The sequence below is a fragment of the Oncorhynchus keta genome, chromosome 10 (assembly GCF_023373465.1).
Source record: "Oncorhynchus keta strain PuntledgeMale-10-30-2019 chromosome 10, Oket_V2, whole genome shotgun sequence".
NCBI lineage: Eukaryota > Metazoa > Chordata > Actinopteri > Salmoniformes > Salmonidae > Oncorhynchus > Oncorhynchus keta.
In genome coordinates, this window is record NC_068430.1 from 80038571 (window position 1) to 80061510 (window position 22940).

The 22940-nt window shown below is 47.3% G+C and overlaps 2 protein-coding genes across 2 annotated transcripts in view; both read left to right on the forward strand.

The window, feature by feature from the left end:
• The window catches only part of LOC127931957 (uncharacterized), a 41036-nt gene that overhangs the window by 13165 nt on the left and 4931 nt on the right, over positions 1-22940 (forward strand). Inside the window, exons 12-17 of the mRNA XM_052526114.1 lie at positions 1090-1249; positions 3246-3321; positions 9412-9486; positions 10201-10854; positions 11142-11330; positions 12067-12272. Coding sequence (XP_052382074.1) covers positions 1090-1249; positions 3246-3321; positions 9412-9486; positions 10201-10854; positions 11142-11330; positions 12067-12272 — 1360 coding nt within the window. The remainder of the gene's footprint in view (positions 1-1089; positions 1250-3245; positions 3322-9411; positions 9487-10200; positions 10855-11141; positions 11331-12066; positions 12273-22940) is intronic.
• On the forward strand, positions 909-3537 carry LOC127932487 (pancreatic secretory granule membrane major glycoprotein GP2-like). The gene is made up of 3 exons (XM_052528371.1): positions 909-1249; positions 3246-3321; positions 3437-3537. The coding sequence occupies exons 1-3, from the start codon at positions 1061-1063 to the stop codon at positions 3454-3456; spliced, it is 285 nt and encodes a 94-aa protein (XP_052384331.1). The 5' UTR covers positions 909-1060; the 3' UTR covers positions 3457-3537.

Below are 22940 nucleotides of genomic sequence, written 5' to 3' on the forward strand. Positions count from 1 at the left end.
AAAGTCCTTCTTCAGGCTCTGTCAGGTTGGTTGTTGATCATTGCTAGACAAGTCTTGCCATAGATTTTGAAGCTGATTTAAGTCAAAACTTTAACTAGGCCACTCAGCAACATTCAATGTCATCTTGGTAAGTAACTCCAGTGTATATTTGGCTTTGTGTTTTATGTTATTGTCCTGCTGAAAGGTGAATTTGTCTCCCTGTGACTGTTGGAAAACAGACTGAACCAGGTTTTCCTCTATGATTTTGCCTGTGTTTAGCTCTATTCCGTTTCTATTTATCCTAAAAACCTCCCCAGTCCTTGCCGATGACAATCATACTCATAACATGATGCAGCCACCACCATGCTTGAAAATATGGCCAGTGGGTCTCAGTGATGTGTTGTGTTGGATTTGCCCCAAACATAACAAGTTGTATTCAGGACGTAAAGTTAATTTCTTTGCCAAATGTTTTGCAGTTTTACTTTCGTGCCTTATTGCAAACAGATTGTATGTTTTGGAATATTTGTATTCTGTACAGGATTCCTTATTTTCACTGTGTGATTTAGGTTAGGATTGTGGAGTATCTACAATGTTCTTGATCCACGCATCGTTTTCTTCCATCACAGCCATTAAACTAACTCTAACTGTTTTAAAGTTACCATTGCATGATGAAATCCCTGAGCAGTTTCCTTCCTCTCCGGCAACTGAGGAAGGATGCCTGTATCTTTGTAGTGACTGGGTTTATTAATACACCATCTAAAGTGTAAATAATAACTTCACAATACTCAAAGGGACATAACTTGATAAGTAGATTTTTACTTGAATTTATTAAGGCTTGTCATAACAAAGTGGTTGAACACTTATTGACTCAAGACATTTTAGCTTAACATTTTAACGAATTTGTAAACATTTAAAAAAAATATATATTTCCACTTTGACATTATGGGGTATTGTGTGTAGGCCAGTGAAACACAATCACAGTTTAATCCATTTTAAATTCAGGCTGTAACACAACAACATATGGAAAAAGTCAAGGGGTGTGAATACTTTCTGAAGGCATTGTATTTAATAGAGTTTTTCTATGCTCTGCGTGAAATTATTCTGTCACAGGTGCCCTAGCGACCATCATCAGGTGAGGGTGGAGGAGAGCGGCTCGTCTCTCAGGGCTCGCTTCTCTGCTCTGCTGTTCCTGTACCAGGGGGACTACCGGGATGTCTTCCTGCACTGCAGACTCAGCCTGTGTGACCAGAGGAGCTCCTCCTGCACTCCGGTTAGTCCTCAACTCATCTCTCTCTCTAGTCCTACTGAGTGTGTCGCTGATGTCTCCCTGATGTCTCCTGGTGTCTCCCTGGTGTTTCTGCATCAGGGTCTGGTCTCTCCCTGGTGTTTCTGCATCAGTGTCTGGTCTCTCCCCAGTGTTTCTGCCTCAGTGTCTGGTCTCTCCCTGTAGTTTCTGCCTCAGGGTCTGGTGTCTCCCCAGTGTTTCTGCCTCAGTGTCTGGTCTCTCCCTGGTGTTTCTGCATCAGTGTCTGGTGTCTCCCTGGTGTCTCCCTGGTGTTTCTGCCTCAGTGTCTGGTCTCTCCCTGGTGTTTCTGCATCAGTGTCTGGTGTCTCCTGGTGTCTCCCCAGTGTTTCTGCTTCAGGGTCTGGTGTCTCCCTGGTGTTTCTGCCTCAGGGTCTGGTGTCTCCCTGGTGTTTCTGCCTCAGTGTCTGGTCTCTCCCCAGTGTTTCTGCCTCAGTGTCTGGTGTCTCCCTGGTGTCTCTGCTTCAGTGTCTGGTGTCTCCCTGGTGTCTCTGCTTCAGTGTCTGGTGTCTCCCTGGTGTTTCTGCATCAGTGTCTGGTGTCTCCCTGGTGTTTCTGCCTCAGGGTCTGGTGTCTCCCTGGTGTTTCTGCCTCAGGGTTTGGTGTCTCCCCCAGTGTTTCTGCTTCAGTGTCTGGTGTCTCCCTGGTGTTTCTGCCTCAGTGTCTGGTGTCTCCCTGGTGTCTCCCTGGTGTTTCTGCCTCAGTGTCTGGTCTCTCCCTGGTGTTTCTGCCTCAGTGTCTGGTGTCTCCCTGGTGTTTCTGCCTCAGTGTCTGGTCTCTCCCTGGTGTTTCTGCCTCAGTGTCTGGTGTCTCCCTGGTGTTTCTGCCTCAGTGTCTGGTGTCTCCCGGTGTTTCTGCCTCAGTGTCTGGTGTCTCCCTGGTGTCTCCTGGTGTTTCTGCCTCAGTGTCTGGTGTCTCCCTGGTGTTGCTGCCTCAGTGTCTGGTGTCTCTCTGGTGTTTCTGCCTCAGTGTCTGGTGTCTCCCTGGTGTTTCTGCCTCAGTGTCTGGTGTCTCCCTGGTGTTGCTGCCTCAGTGTCTGGTGTCTCTCTGGTGTTTCTGCCTCAGTGTCTGGTGTCTCCCTGGTGTTTCTGCCTCAGTGTCTGGTGTCTCCCTGGTGTTGCTGCCTCAGTGTCTGGTGTCTCTCTGGTGTTTCTGCCTCAGTGTCTGGTGTCTCCCTGGTGTTTCTGCCTCAGTGTCTGGTGTCTCCCTGGTGTTTCTGCATCAGTGTCTGGTGTCTCCCCTGGTGTTTCTGCATCAGTGTCTGGTGTCTCCCTGGTGTTTCTGCATCAGTGTCTGGTGTCTCCCTGGTGTTTCTGCATCAGTGTCTGGTGTCTCCCTGGTGTTTCTGCCTCAGTGTCTGGTGTCTCCTGGTGTTTCTGCATCAGTGTCTGGTGTCTCCCCCAGTGTTTCTGCCTCAGTGTCTGGTGTCTCCTGGTGTTTCTGCCTCAGTGTCTGGTGTCTCCTGGTGTTTCTTCATCATTGTCTGGTGTCTCCCTGGTGTTTCTGCCTCAGTGTCTGGTGTCGCCCTGGTGTCTCCCTGGTGTTTCTACTTCAGTGTCTGGTGTCTCCTGGTTTTTCTGCCTCAGTGTCTGGTGTCTCCCTGGTGTCTCCTGGTGTTTCTGCCTCAGTGTCTGGTGTCTCCCTGGTGTTTCTGCCTCAGTGTCTGGTGTCTCCCTGGTGTTTCTGCCTCAGGGTCTGGTGTCTCCCTGGTGTTTCTGCCTCAGTGTCTGGTCTCTCCCTGGTGTTTCTGCCTCAGTGTCTGGTCTCTCCCTGGTGTTTCTGCCTCAGTGTCTGGTGTCTCCTGGTGTCTCCCCAGTGTTTCTGCCTCAGGGTCTGGTGTCTCCCTGGTGTTTCTGCCTCAGTGTCTGGTGTCTCCTGGTGTTTCTGCCTCAGTGTCTGGTGTCTCCCTGGTCTCTCTCCTCAAGGTCAGTTCTCTCTGACTGTCTTTGGTCTCTCTCCTCAGAACTGTGGTAGAAGAATATCCCGCTCTGTCTCCACCTCGGCCTCCCAAAAGCCCCTTACCATCGGACCAATCACCTGTGAGTATTTTTGATATCATCACACTCACCTCAAAGTAACTTGTGAGCAGTCATACACACACATACACACACACCCCTCACTAGTAACCTTCTCTTTGCACTGTTTGTCTTCTAGGGACCAAAGGGCCAGAGTGAACCAAACAGCACTGCAATGGGACAGCAGAGAGCTTCTGTATCTTAATGATTATTAGATAATAAAGTGAAACTTTACTATTATATCAGTCTTGTGTCATTATATCAATGTATGTTCTCTGTTATCTCTTGGTCTGGTCTGTTGGCGAAGCAGAGTTAGGGTTACAGATGTTAAATCTTAATTTGATCACCTTGTTGTTGCAGGAAATGCACATGTCTCATGTATTCAAAGTTTAAAAAGGCATCTAAAGTTTGTAATTTCCACTTGAACATTTCAGACTTAATTTGCTCTAACTAAAAAAATATCAACCCCTACAAAAGTGTCAATTTAAATATAAGCCACACAATAATTAGTATTTCCTGTTGCTGCGGTATTATTTTCCTGCTGTGAGAAACTGATCAAATTAAGATACAACACCTGTAAACAGAGAATCTGATATAATTTAATCTTGTTCCTGTCTTTTATTTTCTTTATTATTTTCTACTTATTGTTTCTGTAATGTGCTCTGTGTGTAGAGGAGTCAGGTGCAGGACAGCAGATGTGAGTAAATAAACGTAATTTACTCAAAATAGACAAATATAATACAATAAAGCGAGCCCACATAACGGACCGTCTTACATACAAACAATTACTCACAAACAAACATGGGGGGGGCAGAGGGTTAAACAATGAACAAGTAATTAGGGGATTGAAACCAGGTGTGTAAGACGAAACAAATGGAAAATGAAAAGTGGATCAGAGGTGGCTAGAAGGCCGGTGACCTCGACCGCCGAACGCCACTCGAACAAGGAGAGGGACCGACTTCGGCGGAAGTCGTGACAGTTTCACACTTAACTTGACTAAACAGCAGGATCTAAAGCATTGAGGGTTTGCTTCCTTCTTCATCAAGTAGACTTCCTGATATGACCATATTTGGTTTTAGGCTCGTTGCTAAGGTGTTGAGTATGTTATTTACTAAGGCTTAATGTTATTTGTATTCCCTTATGGAGACATTTTTTGATGGAGACATTTTTTAAGCATATGCCAACTTCATACTCATGGATTCCCAGGGACTCTAAACATTAAATACCAAGCTCTCAAATTGTTCAGGCATGTAGAAGTGACTTAACACTAAAACAAATAGCAAAACTTGCTGTATCGTCTATAAGCCATAGAGAGAGGGATAATGCCTGTGGAACACTATGGCTCCGTTTCAAATGACACCCTATTCCCTATTTATGGCACCCTATTCCTATTTAGTGCACTACTTTTGACCATCTTAGTAAACAAAAGTAGTGCACTATATAGGGAATAGGGTGCCATTTGAGTCTGTGTTTAGATGAGTGGGAACAGGTCACCTTTCCCTCAGTGTGAATAGTTGATATGATGTCACCATGGTGACAACTGGCTATTGTTGGTCATCTAGAGCAAAGAGAAAAGGGTTTGGAATAAGACAAAGGGATCAGGTCAGATCTTTTCTTGTTATTCATCCGCTGATTCAGCGTGACTAAATGGAGATGTATTAAATGGAGAGAGTTGAAACAGGCATATCTATAATACAAACAGAAGACAAAAAACTTAAAGATAAAGGGAACAATGTCAAGAACACTTAGAGGTAGCCTATCTGTCAGCACGGCACAGTTGAAACAGGCATATCTATATCACAAACAGAAGACAAAAAAAAAACTGATTGATAAAAATGGGACAATGGTTATCCAGCTAGGGTGTATCCGAAAGCATGGCCAGGTCGAAAGAAGCATATATACACTGCTCAAAAAAATAAAGGGAACACTTAAACAACACAATGTAACTCCAAGTCAATCACACTTTTGTGAAATCAAACTGTCCACTTAAGAAAGCAACACTGATTGACAATAAATTTCACATGCTGTTGTGCAAATGGAATAGACAACAGGTGGAAATTATAGGCATTTAGCAAGACACCCCCAATAAAGGAGTGGTTCTGCAGGTGGGGACCACAGACCACTTCTCAGTTCCTATGCTTCCTGGCTGATGTTTTGGTCACTTTTGAATGCTGGCGGTGCTTTCACTTTAGTGTAGCATGAGACGGAGTCTACAACCCACACAAGTGGCTCAGGTAGTGCAGCTCATCCAGGATGGCACATCAATGCGAGCTGTGGCAAGAAGGTTTGCTGTGTCTGTCAGCGTAGTGTCCAGAGCATGGAGGCGCTACCAGGAGACAGGCCAGTACATCAGGAGACGTGGAGGAGGCCGTAGGAGGGCAACAACCCAGCAGCAGGACCGCTACCTCCGCCTTTGTGCAAGGAGGAGCAGGAGGAGCACTGCCAGAGCCCTGCAAAATGACCTCCAGCAGGCCACAAATGTGCATGTGTCTGCTCAAACGGTCAAAAACAGACTCCATGAGGGTGGAATGAGGGCCCGACGTCCACAGGTGGGGGTTGTGCTTACAGCCCAACACCGTGCAGGATGTTTTTCATTTGCCAGAGAACACCAAGATTGGCAAATTCGCCACTGGCGCCCTGTGCTCTTCACAGATGAAAGCACGTTCACACTGAGCACATGTGACAGACGTGACAGAGTCTGGAGACACCGTGGAGAACGTTCTGCTGCCTGCAACATCCTCCAGCATGACCGGTTTGGCGGTGGGTCAGTCATGGTGTGGGTTGGCATTTCGTTGGGGGCCGCACAGCCTTCCATGTGCTCCCCAGAGGTAGCCTGACTGCCATTAGGTACCGAGATGAGATCTTCAGACCCCTTGTGAGACCATATGCCGGTTGGCCCTGGGTTCCTCCTAATGCAAGACAATGCTAGACCTCATGTGGCTGGAGTGTGTCAGCAGTTCCTGCAAGAGGAAGGCATTGATGCTATGGACTGTCCTGCCCGTTCCCCAGACCTGAATCCAATTGAGCACATCTGGGACATCATGTCTTGCTCCATCCACCAACGCCACATTGCACCACAGACTGTCCAGGAGTTGGTGGATGCTTTAGTCCAGGTCTGGGAGGAGATCCCTCAGGAGACCATCCACCACCTCATTAGGAGCATGCCCAGGCATTGTAGGGAGGTCATACAGGCACGTGGAGGCCACACACACTACTGAGCCTCATTTTGACTTGTTTTAAGGACATTACATCAAAGTTGGATCAGCCCGTAGTGTTTTTCCACTTTAATTTTGAGTGTGACTCCAAATCCAGACCTCCATGGGTTGATAAATTTGATTTCCATTGATAATTTTTGTGTGATTTTGTTGTCAGCACATTCAACTATGTAAAGAAAAAAGTATTTAATAAGAATATTTAATTCATTCAGATCTAGGATATGTTATTTTAGTGTTCCCTTTATTTTTTTGAGCAGTGTATATAGTACATACAAACAACAGAAAACAGATTGAAATACTGCACAGTTGAAACAGACATCTACAGTGCAAACATAAGACAAATAAACTGATTGAAAAACTGATGGAAGAGGGTGGAAATGACATTAAAACAAGGGTGTTGGCCTATCCAATAGCACCAGCAACCCATGACACATGGTCTTTATAACAGAGCCCGAGAGGTAAGAAGTCAGCCAAATGTTAAGTGGTTCTCTGGGATATTGTGAGGCATTATTTACCTCATTAATCACACGGTGTTGACCTAATGCCACCCACCCACCAGCCACCAGCCACCAGCCACCAGCCACCAGCCACCAGCCACCACCCACCAGCCACCAGCCACCACCCACCACCCACCAGCCACCCAGCCACCCAGCCACCAGCCACCCAGCCACCAGCCACCAGCCACCAGCCACCACCCACCAGCCACCCAGCCACCAGCCACCACCCACCACCCACCAGCCACCAGCCACCAGCCACCAGCCACCACCCACCACCCACCAGCCACCAGCCACCAGCCACCAGCCACCAGCCACCAGCCACCAGCCACCCAGCCACCAGCCACCAGCCACCCAGCCACCAGCCACCAGCCACCCAGCCACCAGCCACCAGCCACCAGCCACCAGCCACCAGCCACCCAGCCACCCAGCCACCAGCCACCCAGCCACCAGCCACCAGCCACCACCCACCAGCCACCAGCCACCCAGCCACCACCCACCAGCCACCAGCCACCCAGCCACCCAGCCACCAGCCACCAGCCACCAGCCACCAGCCACCAGCCACCAGCCACCAGCCACCCAGCCACCACCCACCAGCCACCAGCCACCCAGCCACCCAGCCACCAGCCACCAGCCACCAGCCACCCAGCCACCCAGCCACCAGCCACCAGCCACCAGCCACCACCCACCAGCCACCACCACCAGCCACCAGCCACCCAGCCACCAGCCACCACCCACCACCCACCAGCCACCAGCCACCCAGCCACCAGCCACCACCCACCACCAGCCACCAGCCACCCACCACCCAGCCACCAGCCACCAGCCACCAGCCACCAGCCACCAGCCACCAGCCACCAGCCACCAGCCACCCACCACCCAGCCACCAGCCACCAGCCACCAGCCACCAGCCACCAGCCACCAGCCACCCACCACCCACCAGCCACCAGCCACCAGCCACCCACCACCCAGCCACCAGCCACCAGCCACCACCCACCACCCACCAGCCACCAGCCACCACCCACCACCAGCCACCAGCCACCAGCCACCACCCACCACCCACCAGCCACCACCCACCAGCCACCAGCCACCAGCCACCAGCCACCAGCCAGCCACTAGCCACTTGCCCTGTCACTTAATTAGTTTGAAAACATCCATTGTATCTGCCGCCACCCAACAGAGCATATAGACTTTACCTTAACCACACCCCAGGGTTTTATGGTTATGCATTCCTTACATTTCAACGATGATACAGATGTAGGATCGTAATTTGAGCCAGTTTGCTACAGAAGGAAAATAATCCTGCAGCAACAGAAAATGTGAATGACTACGTGGATTATAATTAGGGGTTGATACATTTTTTGTAAAATAAAATCAAGTCTGATATTTCTGAGTGGAAATGACAAACTTTAGAAGCCTTCTTAATACACTGGGAAATGTTCAGCAACAACAGAGTGATCAAATTAAGATGATACTGTAGTTGGGATCTATAGTTGTCATTCAACCTCTTCCACACTTATTGTTAGTCTGAAATCCAGTCAGTTTTGTCTGACATTTCACTCCTTTACTCAGGGTCATTGCCAAACAGTTTATCATGACAAGGAGTGGAATGAGAGCTGAAAGACTGGGACCCAGGCTAAGGTCTTGTCCCTGGGAATATTGCACAATGTGACCTGCTTCCCCCCTCCCCGATAACCAGTGTATAAATGCCTCGTTTACAGGTGGTTCCAGCAGTCAGCATCAACATTTGGTAAGTCAGTACTCCTCTCAGATCACTATTCATACTGTATGGTTAAACAAAGTTATTTTTGGTTTGGTGAAATTAATATACCTGCACTGAGTTTGAAATGTTATAATATCCTCCAGAGAATGTGTGTCCATGCTTAATATCTATTATTGTATTAGATGTTATAATATCCTCTAGAGAATGTGTGTCCATGCTTAATATCTACTATTGTATTAGATGTTATAATATCCTCTAGAGAATGTGTGTCCATGCTTAATATCTATTATTGTATTAGATGTTATAATATCCTCCAGAGAATGTGTGTCCATGCTTAATATCTATTATTGTATTAGATGTTATAATATCCTCTAGAGAATGTGTGTCCATGCTTAATATCTATTATTGTATTAGATGTTATAATATCCTCCAGAGAATGTGTGTCCATGCTTAATATCTATTATTGTATTAGATGTTTTGTAATGGGGTTTATTGCAGTCTTGTGACAGAAAATAAAATGTGTTTTATCACCATAGGATGACCTGTATAGATACAGTCAAATTAAATCAGGTCAAACTTGCATTTAAACGTGCCTGACGTTCCAGTAGATGTAAAATGTGGATTAATATAATAAGTGTATTTTCCTTCAGGTTGTGTTCCCCGTTTCTGCCCCTGTAGAAGTAACTAGTGTTGATGAGGATGATCCTGGTGGCTCTGCTGGTGCCTCTACTGGTTCTGTCCAGCGCTGGACGTCCCTCAGGTACACACAAATATACTATATATTTAATACATCAACAGCTGGACATACCTCAGGTACACACAAATATACTATATATTTAATAAATCAACAGCTGGACATACCTCAGGTACACACATATATACTATATATTTAATACATCAACAGCTGGACATACCTCAGGTCAACACACAAATATACTATATATTTAATACATCAGCAGCTGGACATACCTCAGGTACACACAAATATACTATATATTTAATACATCAACAGCTGGACATACCTCAGGTACACACATATATACTATATATTTAATACATCAACAGCTGGACATACCAAGACTCTCAGGTACACACAAATATACTATATATTTAATAAATCAACAGCTGGACATACCTCAGGTACACACAAATATACTATATATTTAATACATCAACAGCTGGACATACCTCAGGTACACACATATATACTATATATTTAATACATCAACAGCTGGACATACCTCAGGTACACACATATATACTATATATTTAATAAATCAACAGCTGGACACCTCAGGTACATTTACATTTACATTTAAGTCATTTAGCAGACGCTCATTTATCCAGAGCTGACTTACAAATTGGATTGTGTGTTAAGTGTTTTTATACAGTATAATATTATATAACCCACCACACACTGATACCTCAACCTCAAAAAAAGACGATGAACTCATATATTCCCAAATTCCCACAGATACGATTGTCACCAGCTGCGAGGCGTGTCACGAACAAGCCGTCTGCCACACCTCGCCCATGGCAGGTGACATCACATGCACCTGTAAGAAGGGCTTCTCCGGAGACGGCCTCATCTGTTTACCTGGCCACACCGCCACCGCCGACCACCACCACGCCCCTCGCCGTGTCCGCCGCTCCTACCCCACCTCCAACACCAACCTTGCCCATGTCCGGTTCAGCTGCGGCTTCAACGAGTGCGCCGACGGGGAGGACTGCATCACGGTCGCCGGCATCCAGCAGTGCTCCAACCCCTGTAAGATCTACACGGTCCTGAACGACGCCTGGCGTTCCACCAACAACCACGGGGGCAACAGGCACTGCGACCGCAACGTCCGCTGGGACGGCTATTACCGCATGTTCATCGGCAACCAGAGCGTGTCCATGCCGGACAAGTGCGTGGATTCCTTCCAGTGCGGCACCCAGGCTCCCTTGTGGCTGGCGTTTCCTCCCCCCCAGCAGGTGGATGAAATTGTCCAGAGTGCAGTCTGCGCCAGCTTCAATGGGGACTGCTGCTGGGTGCAGTCTCAGCCCATCCACGTCAAGGCATGCCCTGGGAACTACTTTGTGTACAAGTTCGTCATGCCTCCCGGGTGCTACTTCGCCTATTGTGCATGTAAGGTTTCGCCTGCTGCTTTGCCAAGTTCTGAGTGGGGCTTGTTGATGTTGTTCTGCCTTTTGAATTGAAGTTATTGTATTTTTAAACTGTTTACTACTTAGTCATTCATCAGCTGGTTATATACACCTTGATGTTTTTCTTATGGCCCTGGATATTAACAGTACTCAGCATATTCATCCATTCATTCATATTGATTCTGGTAATACCAGCATACTAGTTCTTTCAAAACATGAGCGATGAATGTTCCCTCATAACTGTGTCTCCTGTTTAACTCCTTGTTCCAGATGTGTCAGCTCCCACCACAACACCAAAACCAGTCACATCTACAGAAATGCCAGTAGAGAACAATCGCACCACAACAACAACACAGTCACAGGTTGCCACGACTACGCCAAAAGCAATGTGTGGTACCTGCAGAGCGGGGGAGACCTGCGTGAGCACCGATGGGGTCACTTGGCGGTGTGAGAGGCCAGGTGAGTTCTCAGAAAACACCTGTTTGAGGACCTATGTACTGTACTCTCTTAGAAAAACAGGTGCTATCTAGAACCTAAAATGGTTCTTCGGCTGTCCCCATAAGAGAACCCTGTCAAGAACCCTTTTTTGGTGCCAGCTATAACCATTTTGGTTCCAGGTAGAACCCTATTGGGTTCCAAGTAGAACCCCTGCCTGGAACCAAAAAGGGTTCTACCTGGAACCAAAAAGGGTTCTTCACAGGGTTCTCTTATGGGGACAGCCGAAGAACCCTTTTGGAACCCTTTTTTCGAAGAGTTTATATGATCATTTGTAATTCCTTCTTTTCATTTTGGGTTCTTGAATAACTTATTTTCTGTTGTCTTTATTTTCTCATCCCTCTGTCTCTCTCTTCCTCTCTTCCAGATCAGCCTGTTTCTCATCCCTTTGTCTCTCTCTTCCTCTCTTACAGATCAGCCTGTTTCTCATCCCTCTGTCTCTCTCTTCCTCTCTTATAGATCAGCCTGTTTCTCATCCCTCTGTCTCTCTCTTCCTCTCTTCCAGATCAGCCTGTTTCTCATCCCTCTGTCTCTCTCTTCCTCTCTTACAGATCAGCCTGTTTCTCATCCCTCTCTCTCCCTCTCTTACAGATCAGCCCGTTTCTCATCCCTCTGTTTCTCATCCCTCTGTCTCTCTCTCTTCCTCTCTTACAGATCAGCCTGTTTCTCATCCCTCTGTCTCTCTCTTCCTCTCTTACAGATCAGCCTGTTTTGCTGCACCCAGAGGTAGTATGTGGGCGGAGCCTGGTACAGGTGGGTCTCAACAGGACTAACCTGGAGGCCGCTGGTCTGGACGCCACCACCGCTAACCTGGCCGACCCCCGGTGTAACGCTCACGAAGAGCGTGGCGGCATGGTATGGTACCAGGTGGAGCGCAAGGAGGGCGCCTGCGGAAACACCCTGGTGGTGAGAACAGACCCCGACCCTCACCAAAACTATCAAAAGAGAGCACTTGCTGTGAGACATAACCCTGGATACCAGTCTCTTTAGCTAATATTCCACTCATTGCCAATCCTTGTCATTGCCAAAGACACAGGCCTTCAATTATGAACAGTCCATTTATTGCATGTTTATCACCAGCCAATGTGACCAGTCACACCAGAGAAGCTCTCGCCCTTCAAACTTCCCCGCCAGTTCATTGTGAGCGCTGGAGCCTGAAGCCTATTTTATGTCCAGTAAGAGGAAGGTACTTTTCCCCTCTAATATATATATACATACATATTTATTTATTGCTAAAAGTAGGTGACAGAACTACTGTAGTTTGCTACTTCTGGGACATGATTGGGCTAAAAGTAGGTGCCAGAACTACTGTAGTTTGCTACTTCTGGGACATGATTGGGCTAAATGTAGGTGACAGAACTACTGTAGTTTGCTACTTCTGGGACATGATTGGGCTAAAAGTAGGTGCCAGAACTACTGTAGTTTGCTACTTCTGGGACATGATTGGGCTAAAAGTAGGTGACAGAACTACTGTAGTTGGCTACTTCTGGGACATGATTGGGCTAAAAGTAGGTGACAGAACTACTGTAGTTGGCTACATGATTCTGGGACATGATTGGGCTAAAAGTAGGTGACAGAACTACTGTAGTTGGCTACTTCTGGGACATGCTTGGGCTAAAAGTAGGTGACAGAACTACTGTAGTTGGCTACTGTGGGACATGCTTGGGCTAAAAATAGGTGACAGAACTACTGTAGGTGGCTACTTCTGGGACATGATTGGGCTAAAAGTAGGTGACAGAACTACTGTAGTTGGCTACTTCTGGGACATGATTGGGCTAAAAGTAGGTGACAGAACTACTGTAGTTTGCTACTTCTGGGACATGATTGGGCTAAAAGTAGGTGACAGAACTACTGTAGGTGGCTACTTCTGGGACATGCTTGGGCTAAAAGTAGGTGACAGAACTACTGTAGTGTGGCTACTTCTGGGACATGATTGGGCTACTGGTTGAGAGGAATACTGTAGGTGGCTACTTCTGGGACATGAGGTTGGAAGAGAGAGAGGCCAGCGGAGATGCATGAATTGCGTAAGAATGAAACAGTGAAAACAGACGGTTTATTTTTATGTTACATTTTAACACGGAAGACATATTGAGGTCTAGGTCTCTTTTTTCAAATGCTGTGTAACACAACATAAATATACATACATATACACAACCGTTCAAAAGTTTGGGAAAGAAAGAAATTCATTAAAATAACATCAAATTGATCAGAAATACAGTGTAGACATTGTTAATGTTGTAAATGACTGTTGTAGCTGGAAACGGCTGATTTTGAATGGAATATCTACAGAGGAGGTACAGAGACCCTAAAAGTAGGTGACAGAACCGTATTATCAGCAACCATCACTCCTGTGTTCCAATGGCATGTTGTGTTAGCTAATCCAAGTTTATCATTTTAAATGGCTAATTGATCATTAGAAATTATGTTAGCACAGCTGAAAACTGTTGTTCTGATTTAAAGAAGAAATACAACTGGCCTTCTTTAGACTAGTTGAGTATCTGGAGCATCAGCATTTGTGGGTTCGATTACAGGCTCAAAATGGCCAGAAACAAATAACTTTCTTCTGAATTTCATCAGTCTTTTCCTGTTCTGAGAAATGAAGGCTATTCCTTGGGAAATTTGCCAAGAAACTGAAGATCTCGTATAACGCTGTGTACTAGTCCCTTCACAGGACAGTGCAAACTGGCGCTAACCAGAATAGAGAGGAGTGGGAGGCCCCGGTGCACAACTGAGCAAGAAGACAAGTACATTAGAGTGTCTAGTTTGAGAAACAGTCGTAAACTGGCAGTTTCATTAAATAGTACCGGCAAAACACCAGTCTCAACAGTCTCAACGCCAACAGTGAAGAGGCGACTCCGTGATGCTGGCCTTCTAGGCAGAGTTGCAAAGAAAAAGCCACAACTCAGACTGGCCAATTAAAAATAAAAGATTAAAGATGGACAAATAATGATTGGCAAATAATATAATAAATAATTAGAAACATATACACAAATAAACATTATTTCAGCATTATGCTATATTGAAGCCAAGATACGTTTTTAGGAAAGGAGAAATTTCATTTGAGGGTGTCTGAGGTGCGGTGGTGGATTTGATTGATGTTTCCTTATAGGATGCACAGAGCCTTCAGAAAGTATTCAGACCCCTTGACATATTCCACATGTTGTTGTGTTACAGCCTGAATTCAACAGATTACTTTTTCACATCTACACACAATACTCCACGATGACAAAGTGAAAACATGTGTTTAGAAAGTTTTGCAAATGTATTGAAAATGAAATACAGAAAAATCTAATTTACACAAGTATTTACACCGCTGAGCCAATACTTTGTAGAAGCACCTTTGGTAGCAATTACAGCTGTAAGTCCACGTTGGTCTAGTAACCGAAAGGTTTCTGGATCGAATCACAGAGCTGACAAGGTACAAATCTGTCATTCTGCCCCGAACAAGGCAGTTAACCCAATGTTCCCCGGTAGGCCGTCTTTGTAAATAAGAATTTGTTCTTAAACTGACTTCCTAGTTAAATAAAGGTCAAATAAAATAAAATAAATATCCTAGAGCTTTCCACACCTGGATTGTGCAGGAATACCACTGCCCTACAGTACAACCAGGAATACCACTTCCCTACAGTACGACCAGGAATACCACTTCCTACAGTACGACCAGGAATACCACTTCCTACAGTACGACCAGGAATACCACTTCCCTACAGTACGACCAGGAATACCACTTCCCTACAGTACGACCAGAATACCACTTCCCTACAGTACGACCAGGAATACCACTTCCCTACAGTACGACCAGGAATACCACTTCCCTACAGTAAGACCAGGAATACCACTTCCCTACAGTACGACCAGGAATACCACTTCCCTACAGAATACCACCAGGAATACCACTTCCCTACAGTACGACCAGGAATACCACTTCCCTACAGTACGACCAGGAATACCACTTCCTACAGTACGACCAGGAATACCACTTCCCTACAGTACGACCAGGAATACCACTTCCTACAGTAAGACCAGGAATACCACTTCCCTACAGTACGACCAGGAATACCACTTCCCTACAGTAAGACCAGGAATATACCACCAGGAATTCCTACAGTACGACCAGGAATACCACTTCCCTACAGTACGACCAGGAATACCACTTCCCTACAGTACAACCAGGAATACCACTTCCCTACAGTACGACCAGGAATACCACTTCCCTACAGTACGACCAGGAATACCACTTCCCTACAGTACGACCAGGAATACCACTTCCCTACAGTACGACCAGGAATACCACTTCCCTACAGTACGACCAGGAATACCACTTCCTACAGTACGACCAGGAATACCACTTCCCTACAGTACGACCAGGAATACCACTTCCCTACAGTAAGACCAGGAATACCACTTCCCTACAGTACGACCAGGAATACCACTTCCCTACAGTACGACCAGGAATACCACTTCCCTACAGTACGACCAGGAATACCACTTCCCTACAGTACGACCAGGAATACCACTTCCCTACAGTACGACCAGGAATACCACTTCCCTACAGTAAGACCAGGAATACCACCAGGAATACCACTTCCTACAGTACGACCAGGAATACCACTTCCTACAGTACGACCAGGAATACCACTTCCCTACAGTACATCCAGGAATACCACTTCCCTACAGTACGACCAGGAATACCACTTCCCTACAGTACGACCAGGAATACCACTTCCCTACAGTACGACCAGGAATACCACTTCCCTACAGTACGACCAGGAATACCACTTCCCTACAGTACGACCAGGAATACCACTTTCCCAGGAATAGCAGACCTCCACCCTGGACATGGGATCTTACCCCAGAGGCCGACCCAAAACAATTTGCTTACCGCCATCACACTGCACACTGCCCTATCCTATCTGGACAAGAGGAATACCTATGTAAGAATGCTGTTCATTGACTACAGCTCAGCATTTAACTCCACCCTGTGCAACTGGGTCCTGGATTTTCTGACGGGCCGCCTCCAGGTGGTGAGGGTAGGAAACAACACCTCCACTTCACTGATTCTCAACACTGGGGCCCCACAAGGGTGCGTGCTCAGCCCTCTCCTGTACTCCCTGTTCACCCATGACTGCATGGCCATGCACGCCTCCAACTCAATCATCAAGTTTACAGACGACAGTGGTAGGCTTGATTACCTACAACGACGAGACAGTCTACAGGGAGGAGGTGAGGGCCCTCGGAGTGTGGTGTCAGGAAAATAACCTCTCACTCAACGTCAACAAAACAAAGGAGATGATGGTACACTTCAGGAAACAGCAGAGGGAGCATCCACATCAATGGGACAGTATTGGAGAAGGTGGAAAGTTTTATGTTCCTTGGCGAACACATCACAGACAAACTGAAATGGTCCACCCACACAGACAGCATGGTGAAGAAGGCACAACAGTGCCTCTTCAACCTCAGAAGTCTGAAGAAACACTCACATACTTTTACAGATGCACATTCGAGAGCATCCTGTCGCACTGTATCACAAAAGACCTGCCTTCCAGAACACCTACAGCACCCGATGTCACAGGAAGGCCAAAAGATCATCAAGGCCAACAACCACCCGAGCAACTGCCTGTTCACCCCGTTATCATAGACACTGCCTGTTCACCCCGTTATCATAGACACTGCCTGTTCACCCCGTTATCATAGACACTGCCTGTTCACCCCGTTATCATAGACACTGCCTGTTCACCCCGTTATCATAGACACTGCCTGTTCACCCCGTTATCATAGACACTGCCTGTTCACCCCGTTATCATAGACACTGCCTGTTCACCCCGTTATCATAGACACTGCCTGTTCACCCCGTTATCATAGACACTGCCTGTTCACCCCGTTATCATAGACACTGCCTGTTCACCCCGTTATCATAGACACTGCCTGTTCACCCCGTTATCATAGACACTGCCTGTTCACCGTTATCATAGACACTGCCTGTTGTTATCATAGACACTGCCTGTTCACCCCATTATCATAGACACTGCCTGTTCACCCCGTTATCATAGACACTGCCTGTTCACCCCGTTATCATAGACACTGCCTGTTCACCCCATTATCATAGACACTGCCTGCCTGTTATCATAGACACTGCCTGTTCACCCCGTTATCATAGACACTGCCTGTTCACCCCGTTATCATAGACACTGCCTGTTCACTGCCTTCTCCCGTTATCATAGACACTGCCTGTTCACCCCGTTATCATAGACACTGCCTGTTCACCCCGTTATCATAGACACTGCCTGTTCACCCCGTTATCATAGACACTGCCTGTTCACCCCGTTATCATAGACACTGCCTGTTCACCCCGTTATCATAGACACTGCCTGTTCACCCCGTTATCATAGACACTGCCTGTTCACCCCGTTATCATAGACACTGCCTGTTCACCCTGTTATCATAGACACTGCCTGTTCACCCCGTTATCATAGACACTGCCTGTTCACCCCGTTATCATAGACACTGCCTGTTCACCCCGTTATCATAGACACTGCCTGTTCACCCCGTTATCATAGACACTGCCTGTTCACCCCGTTATCATAGACACTGCCTGTTCACCCCGTTATCATAGACACTGCCTGTTCACCCTGTTATCATAGACACTGCCTGTTCACCCCGTTATCATAGACACTGCCTGTTCACCCCGTTATCATAGACACTGCCTGTTCACCCCGTTATCATAGACACTGCCTGTTCACCCTGTTATCATAGACACTGCCTGTTCACCCTGTTATCATAGACACTGCCTGTTCACCCCGTTATCATAGACACTGCCTGTTAGACACTGCCCGTTATCATAGACACTGCCTGTTCACCCCGTTATCATAGACACTGCCTGTTCACCCCGTTATCATAGACACTGCCTGTTCACCCCGTTATCATAGACACTGCCTGTTCACCCTGTTATCATAGACACTGCCTGTTCACCCCGTTATCATAGACACTGCCTGTTCACCCCGTTATCATAGACACTGCCTGTTCACCCTGTTATCATAGACACTGCCTGTTCACCCCGTTATCATAGACACTGCCTGTTCACCCCGTTATCATAGACACTGCCTGTTCACCCCTGTTATCATAGACACTGCCTGTTCACGTTATCATAGACACTGCCTGTTCACCCCGTTATCATAGACACTGCCTGTTCACGTTATCCACTGCCTGTTATCATAGACACTGCCTGTTCACCCCGTTATCATAGACACTGCCCTGTTATCATAGACACTGCCTGTTCACCCCGTTATCATAGACACTGCCTGTTCACCCCGTTATCATAGACACTGCCTGTTCAGTTATCATAGACACTGCCTGTTCACCCCGTTATCATAGACACTGCCTGTTCACCCCGTTATCATAGACACTGCCTGTTCACCCCGTTATCATAGACACTGCCTGTTCACCCGTTATCATAGACACTGCCTGTTCACCCCGTTATCATAGACACTGCCTGTTCACCCCGTTATCATAGACACTGCCTGTTCACACCCTGTTATCATAGACACTGCCTGTTCACCCCGTTATCATAGACACTGCCTGTTCACCCCGTTATCATAGACACTGCCTGTTCACCCCGTTATCATAGACACTGCCTGTTCACCCCGTTATCATAGACACTGCCTGTTCACCCCGTTATCATAGACACTGCCTTCTGTTATCATAGACACTGCCTGTTCACCCCGTTATCATAGACACTGCCTGTTCACCCCATTATCATAGACACTGCCTGTTCACCCCATTATCATAGACACTGCCTGTTCACCCCGTTATCATAGACACTGCCTGTTCACCCCGTTATCATAGACACTGCCTGTTCACCCCGTTATCATAGACACTGCCTGTTCACCCCGTTATCATAGACACTGCCTGTTCACCCCGTTATCATAGACACTGCCTGTTCACCCCGTTATCATAGACACTGCCTGTTCACCCCGTTATCATAGACACTGCCTGTTCATAGACACTGCCTGTTCACCCCGTTATCATAGACACTGCCTGTTCACCCCGTTATCATAGACACTGCCTTCTCACCCTGTTATCATAGACACTGCCTGTTCACCCCGTTATCATAGACACTGCCTGTTCACCCCGTTATCATAGACACTGCCTTCTCACCCCATAGTTATCATAGACACTGCCTGTTCACCCCGTTATCATAGACACTGCCTGTTCACCCCATTATCATAGACACTGCCTGTTCACCCCGTTATCATAGACACTGCCTGTTCACCCCGTTATCATAGACACTGCCTGTTCACCCCGTTATCATAGACACTGCCTGTTAACCCCGTTATCATAGACACTGCCTGTTCACCCCGTTATCATAGACACTGCCTGTTCACCCCGTTATCATAGACACTGCCTTTCACCCCGTTATCATAGACACTGCCTTCTCACCCTGTTATCATAGACACTGCCTGTTCACCCCGTTATCATAGACACTGCCTGTTCACCCCGTTATCATAGACACTGCCTTCTCACCCCGTTATCATAGACACTGCCTGTTCACCCCGTTATCATAGACACTGCCTTCTCACCCCATTATCATAGACACTGCCTGTTCACCCCGTTATCATAGACACTGCCTGTTCACCCCGTTATCATAGACACTGCCTGTTCACCCCGTTATCATAGACACTGCCTGTTCACCCCGTTATCATAGACACTGCCTTCTCACCCCGTTATCATAGACACTGCCTTCTCACCCCGTTATCATAGACACTGCCTGTTCACCCCGTTATCATAGACACTGCCTGTTCACCCCGTTATCATAGACACTGCCTGTTCACCCCGTTATCATAGACACTGCCTGTTCACCCCGTTATCATAGACACTGCCTGTTCACCCCGTTATCATAGACACTGCCTGTTCACCCCGTTATCATAGACACTGCCTGTTCACCCCGTTATCATAGACACTGCCTGTTCACCCCGTTATCATAGACACTGCCTTCTCACCCCGTTATCATAGACACTGCCTGTTCACCCCGTTATCATAGACACTGCCTGTTCACCCCGTTATCATAGACACTGCCTGTTCACCCCGTTATCATAGACACTGCCTGTTCACCCCGTTATCATAGACACTGCCTGTTCACCCCGTTATCATAGACACTGCCTGTTCACCCCGTTATCATAGACACTGCCTGTTCACCCCGTTATCATAGACACTGCCTGTTCACCCCGTTATCATAGACACTGCCTGTTCACCCCGTTATCATAGACACTGCCTGTTCACCCCGTTATCATAGACACTGCCTGTTCACCCCGTTATCATAGACACTGCCTGTTCACCCCGTTATCATAGACACTGCCTTCTCACCCCGTTATCATAGACACTGCCTTCTCACCCCGTTATCATAGACACTGCCTGTTCACCCCGTTATCATAGACACTGCCTTCTCACCCCGTTATCATAGACACTGCCTTCTCACCCCGTTATCATAGACACTGCCTGTTCACCCCGTTATCATAGACACTGCCTGTTCACCCCGTTATCATAGACACTGCCTGTTCACCCCGTTATCATAGACACTGCCTGTTCACCCCGTTATCATAGACACTGCCTGTTCACCCGTTATCATAGACACTGCCTGTTCACCCCGTTATCATAGACACTGCCTGTTCACCCCGTTATCATAGACACTGCCTGTTCACCCCGTTATCATAGACACTGCCTGTTCACCCCGTTATCATAGACACTGCCTTTCACCCCATTATCATAGACACTGCCTGTTCACCCCGTTATCATAGACACTGCCTTCTCACCCCGTTATCATAGACACTGCCTGTTCACCCCGTTATCATAGACACTGCCTGTTCACCCCGTTATCATAGACACTGCCTGTTCACCCCGTTATCATAGACACTGCCTTCTCACCCCATTATCATAGACACTGCCTGTTCACCCCGTTATCATAGACACTGCCTGTTCACCCCGTTATCATAGACACTGCCTTCTCACCCCATTATCATAGACACTGCCTGTTCACCCCGTTATCATAGACACTGCCTGTTCACCCCGTTATCATAGACACTGCCTTCTCACCCCATTATCATAGACACTGCCTGTTAACCCCGTTATCATAGACACTGCCTGTTCACCCCGTTATCATAGACACTGCCTGTTCACCCCGTTATCATAGACACTGCCTGTTCACCCCGTTATCATAGACACTGCCTGTTCACCCCGTTATCATAGACACTGCCTGTTCACCCCATTATCATAGACACTGCCTGTTCACCCCGTTATCATAGACACTGCCTGTTCACCCCGTTATCATAGACACTGCCTGTTCACCCCGTTATCATAGACACTGCCTGTTCACCCCGTTATCATAGACACTGCCTTCTCACCCCGTTATCATAGACACTGCCTTCTCACCCCGTTATCATAGACACTGCCTTCTAACCCCGTTATCATAGACACTGCCTGTTCACCCCGTTATCATAGACACTGCCTTCTCACCCCGTTATCATAGACACTGCCTTCTCACCCCGTTATCATAGACACTGCCTTCTAACCCCGTTATCATAGACACTGCCTGTTCACCCCGTTATCATAGACACTGCCTGTTCACCCCGTTATCATAGACACTGCCTTCTCACCCCGTTATCATAGACACTGCCTGTTCACCCCGTTATCATAGACACTGCCTGTTCACCCCGTTATCATAGACACTGCCTGTTCACCCCGTTATCATAGACACTGCCTGTTCACCCCGTTATCATAGACACTGCCTTTCACCCCGTTATCATAGACACTGCCTTCTAACCCCGTTATCATAGACACTGCCTGTTCACCCCGTTATCATAGACACTGCCTTCTCACCCCGTTATCATAGACACTGCCTGTTCACCCCGTTATCATAGACACTGCCTGTTCACCCCGTTATCATAGACACTGCCTGTTCACCCCGTTATCATAGACACTGCCTGTTCACCCCGTTATCATAGACACTGCCTGTTCACCCCGTTATCATAGACACTGCCTTTCACCCCGTTATCATAGACACTGCCTGTTCACCCCGTTATCATAGACACTGCCTGTTCACCCCGTTATCATAGACACTGCCTTCTCACCCCGTTATCATAGACACTGCCTGTTCACCCCATTATCATAGACACTGCCTGTTCACCCCGTTATCATAGACACTGCCTGTTCACCCCGTTATCATAGACACTGCCTGTTCACCCGTTATCATAGACACTGCCTGTTCACCCCGTTATCATAGACACTGCCTGTTCACCCCGTTATCATAGACACTGCCTGTTCACCCCGTTATCATAGACACTGCCTGTTCACCCCGTTATCATAGACACTGCCTTCTCACCCCGTTATCATAGACACTGCCTGTTCACCCCGTTATCATAGACACTGCCTGTTCACCCCGTTATCATAGACACTGCCTGTTCACCCCGTTATCATAGACACTGCCTTCTCACCCCGTTATCATAGACACTGCCTGTTCACCCCGTTATCATAGACACTGCCTGTTCACCCCGTTATCATAGACACTGCCTGTTCACCCCGTTA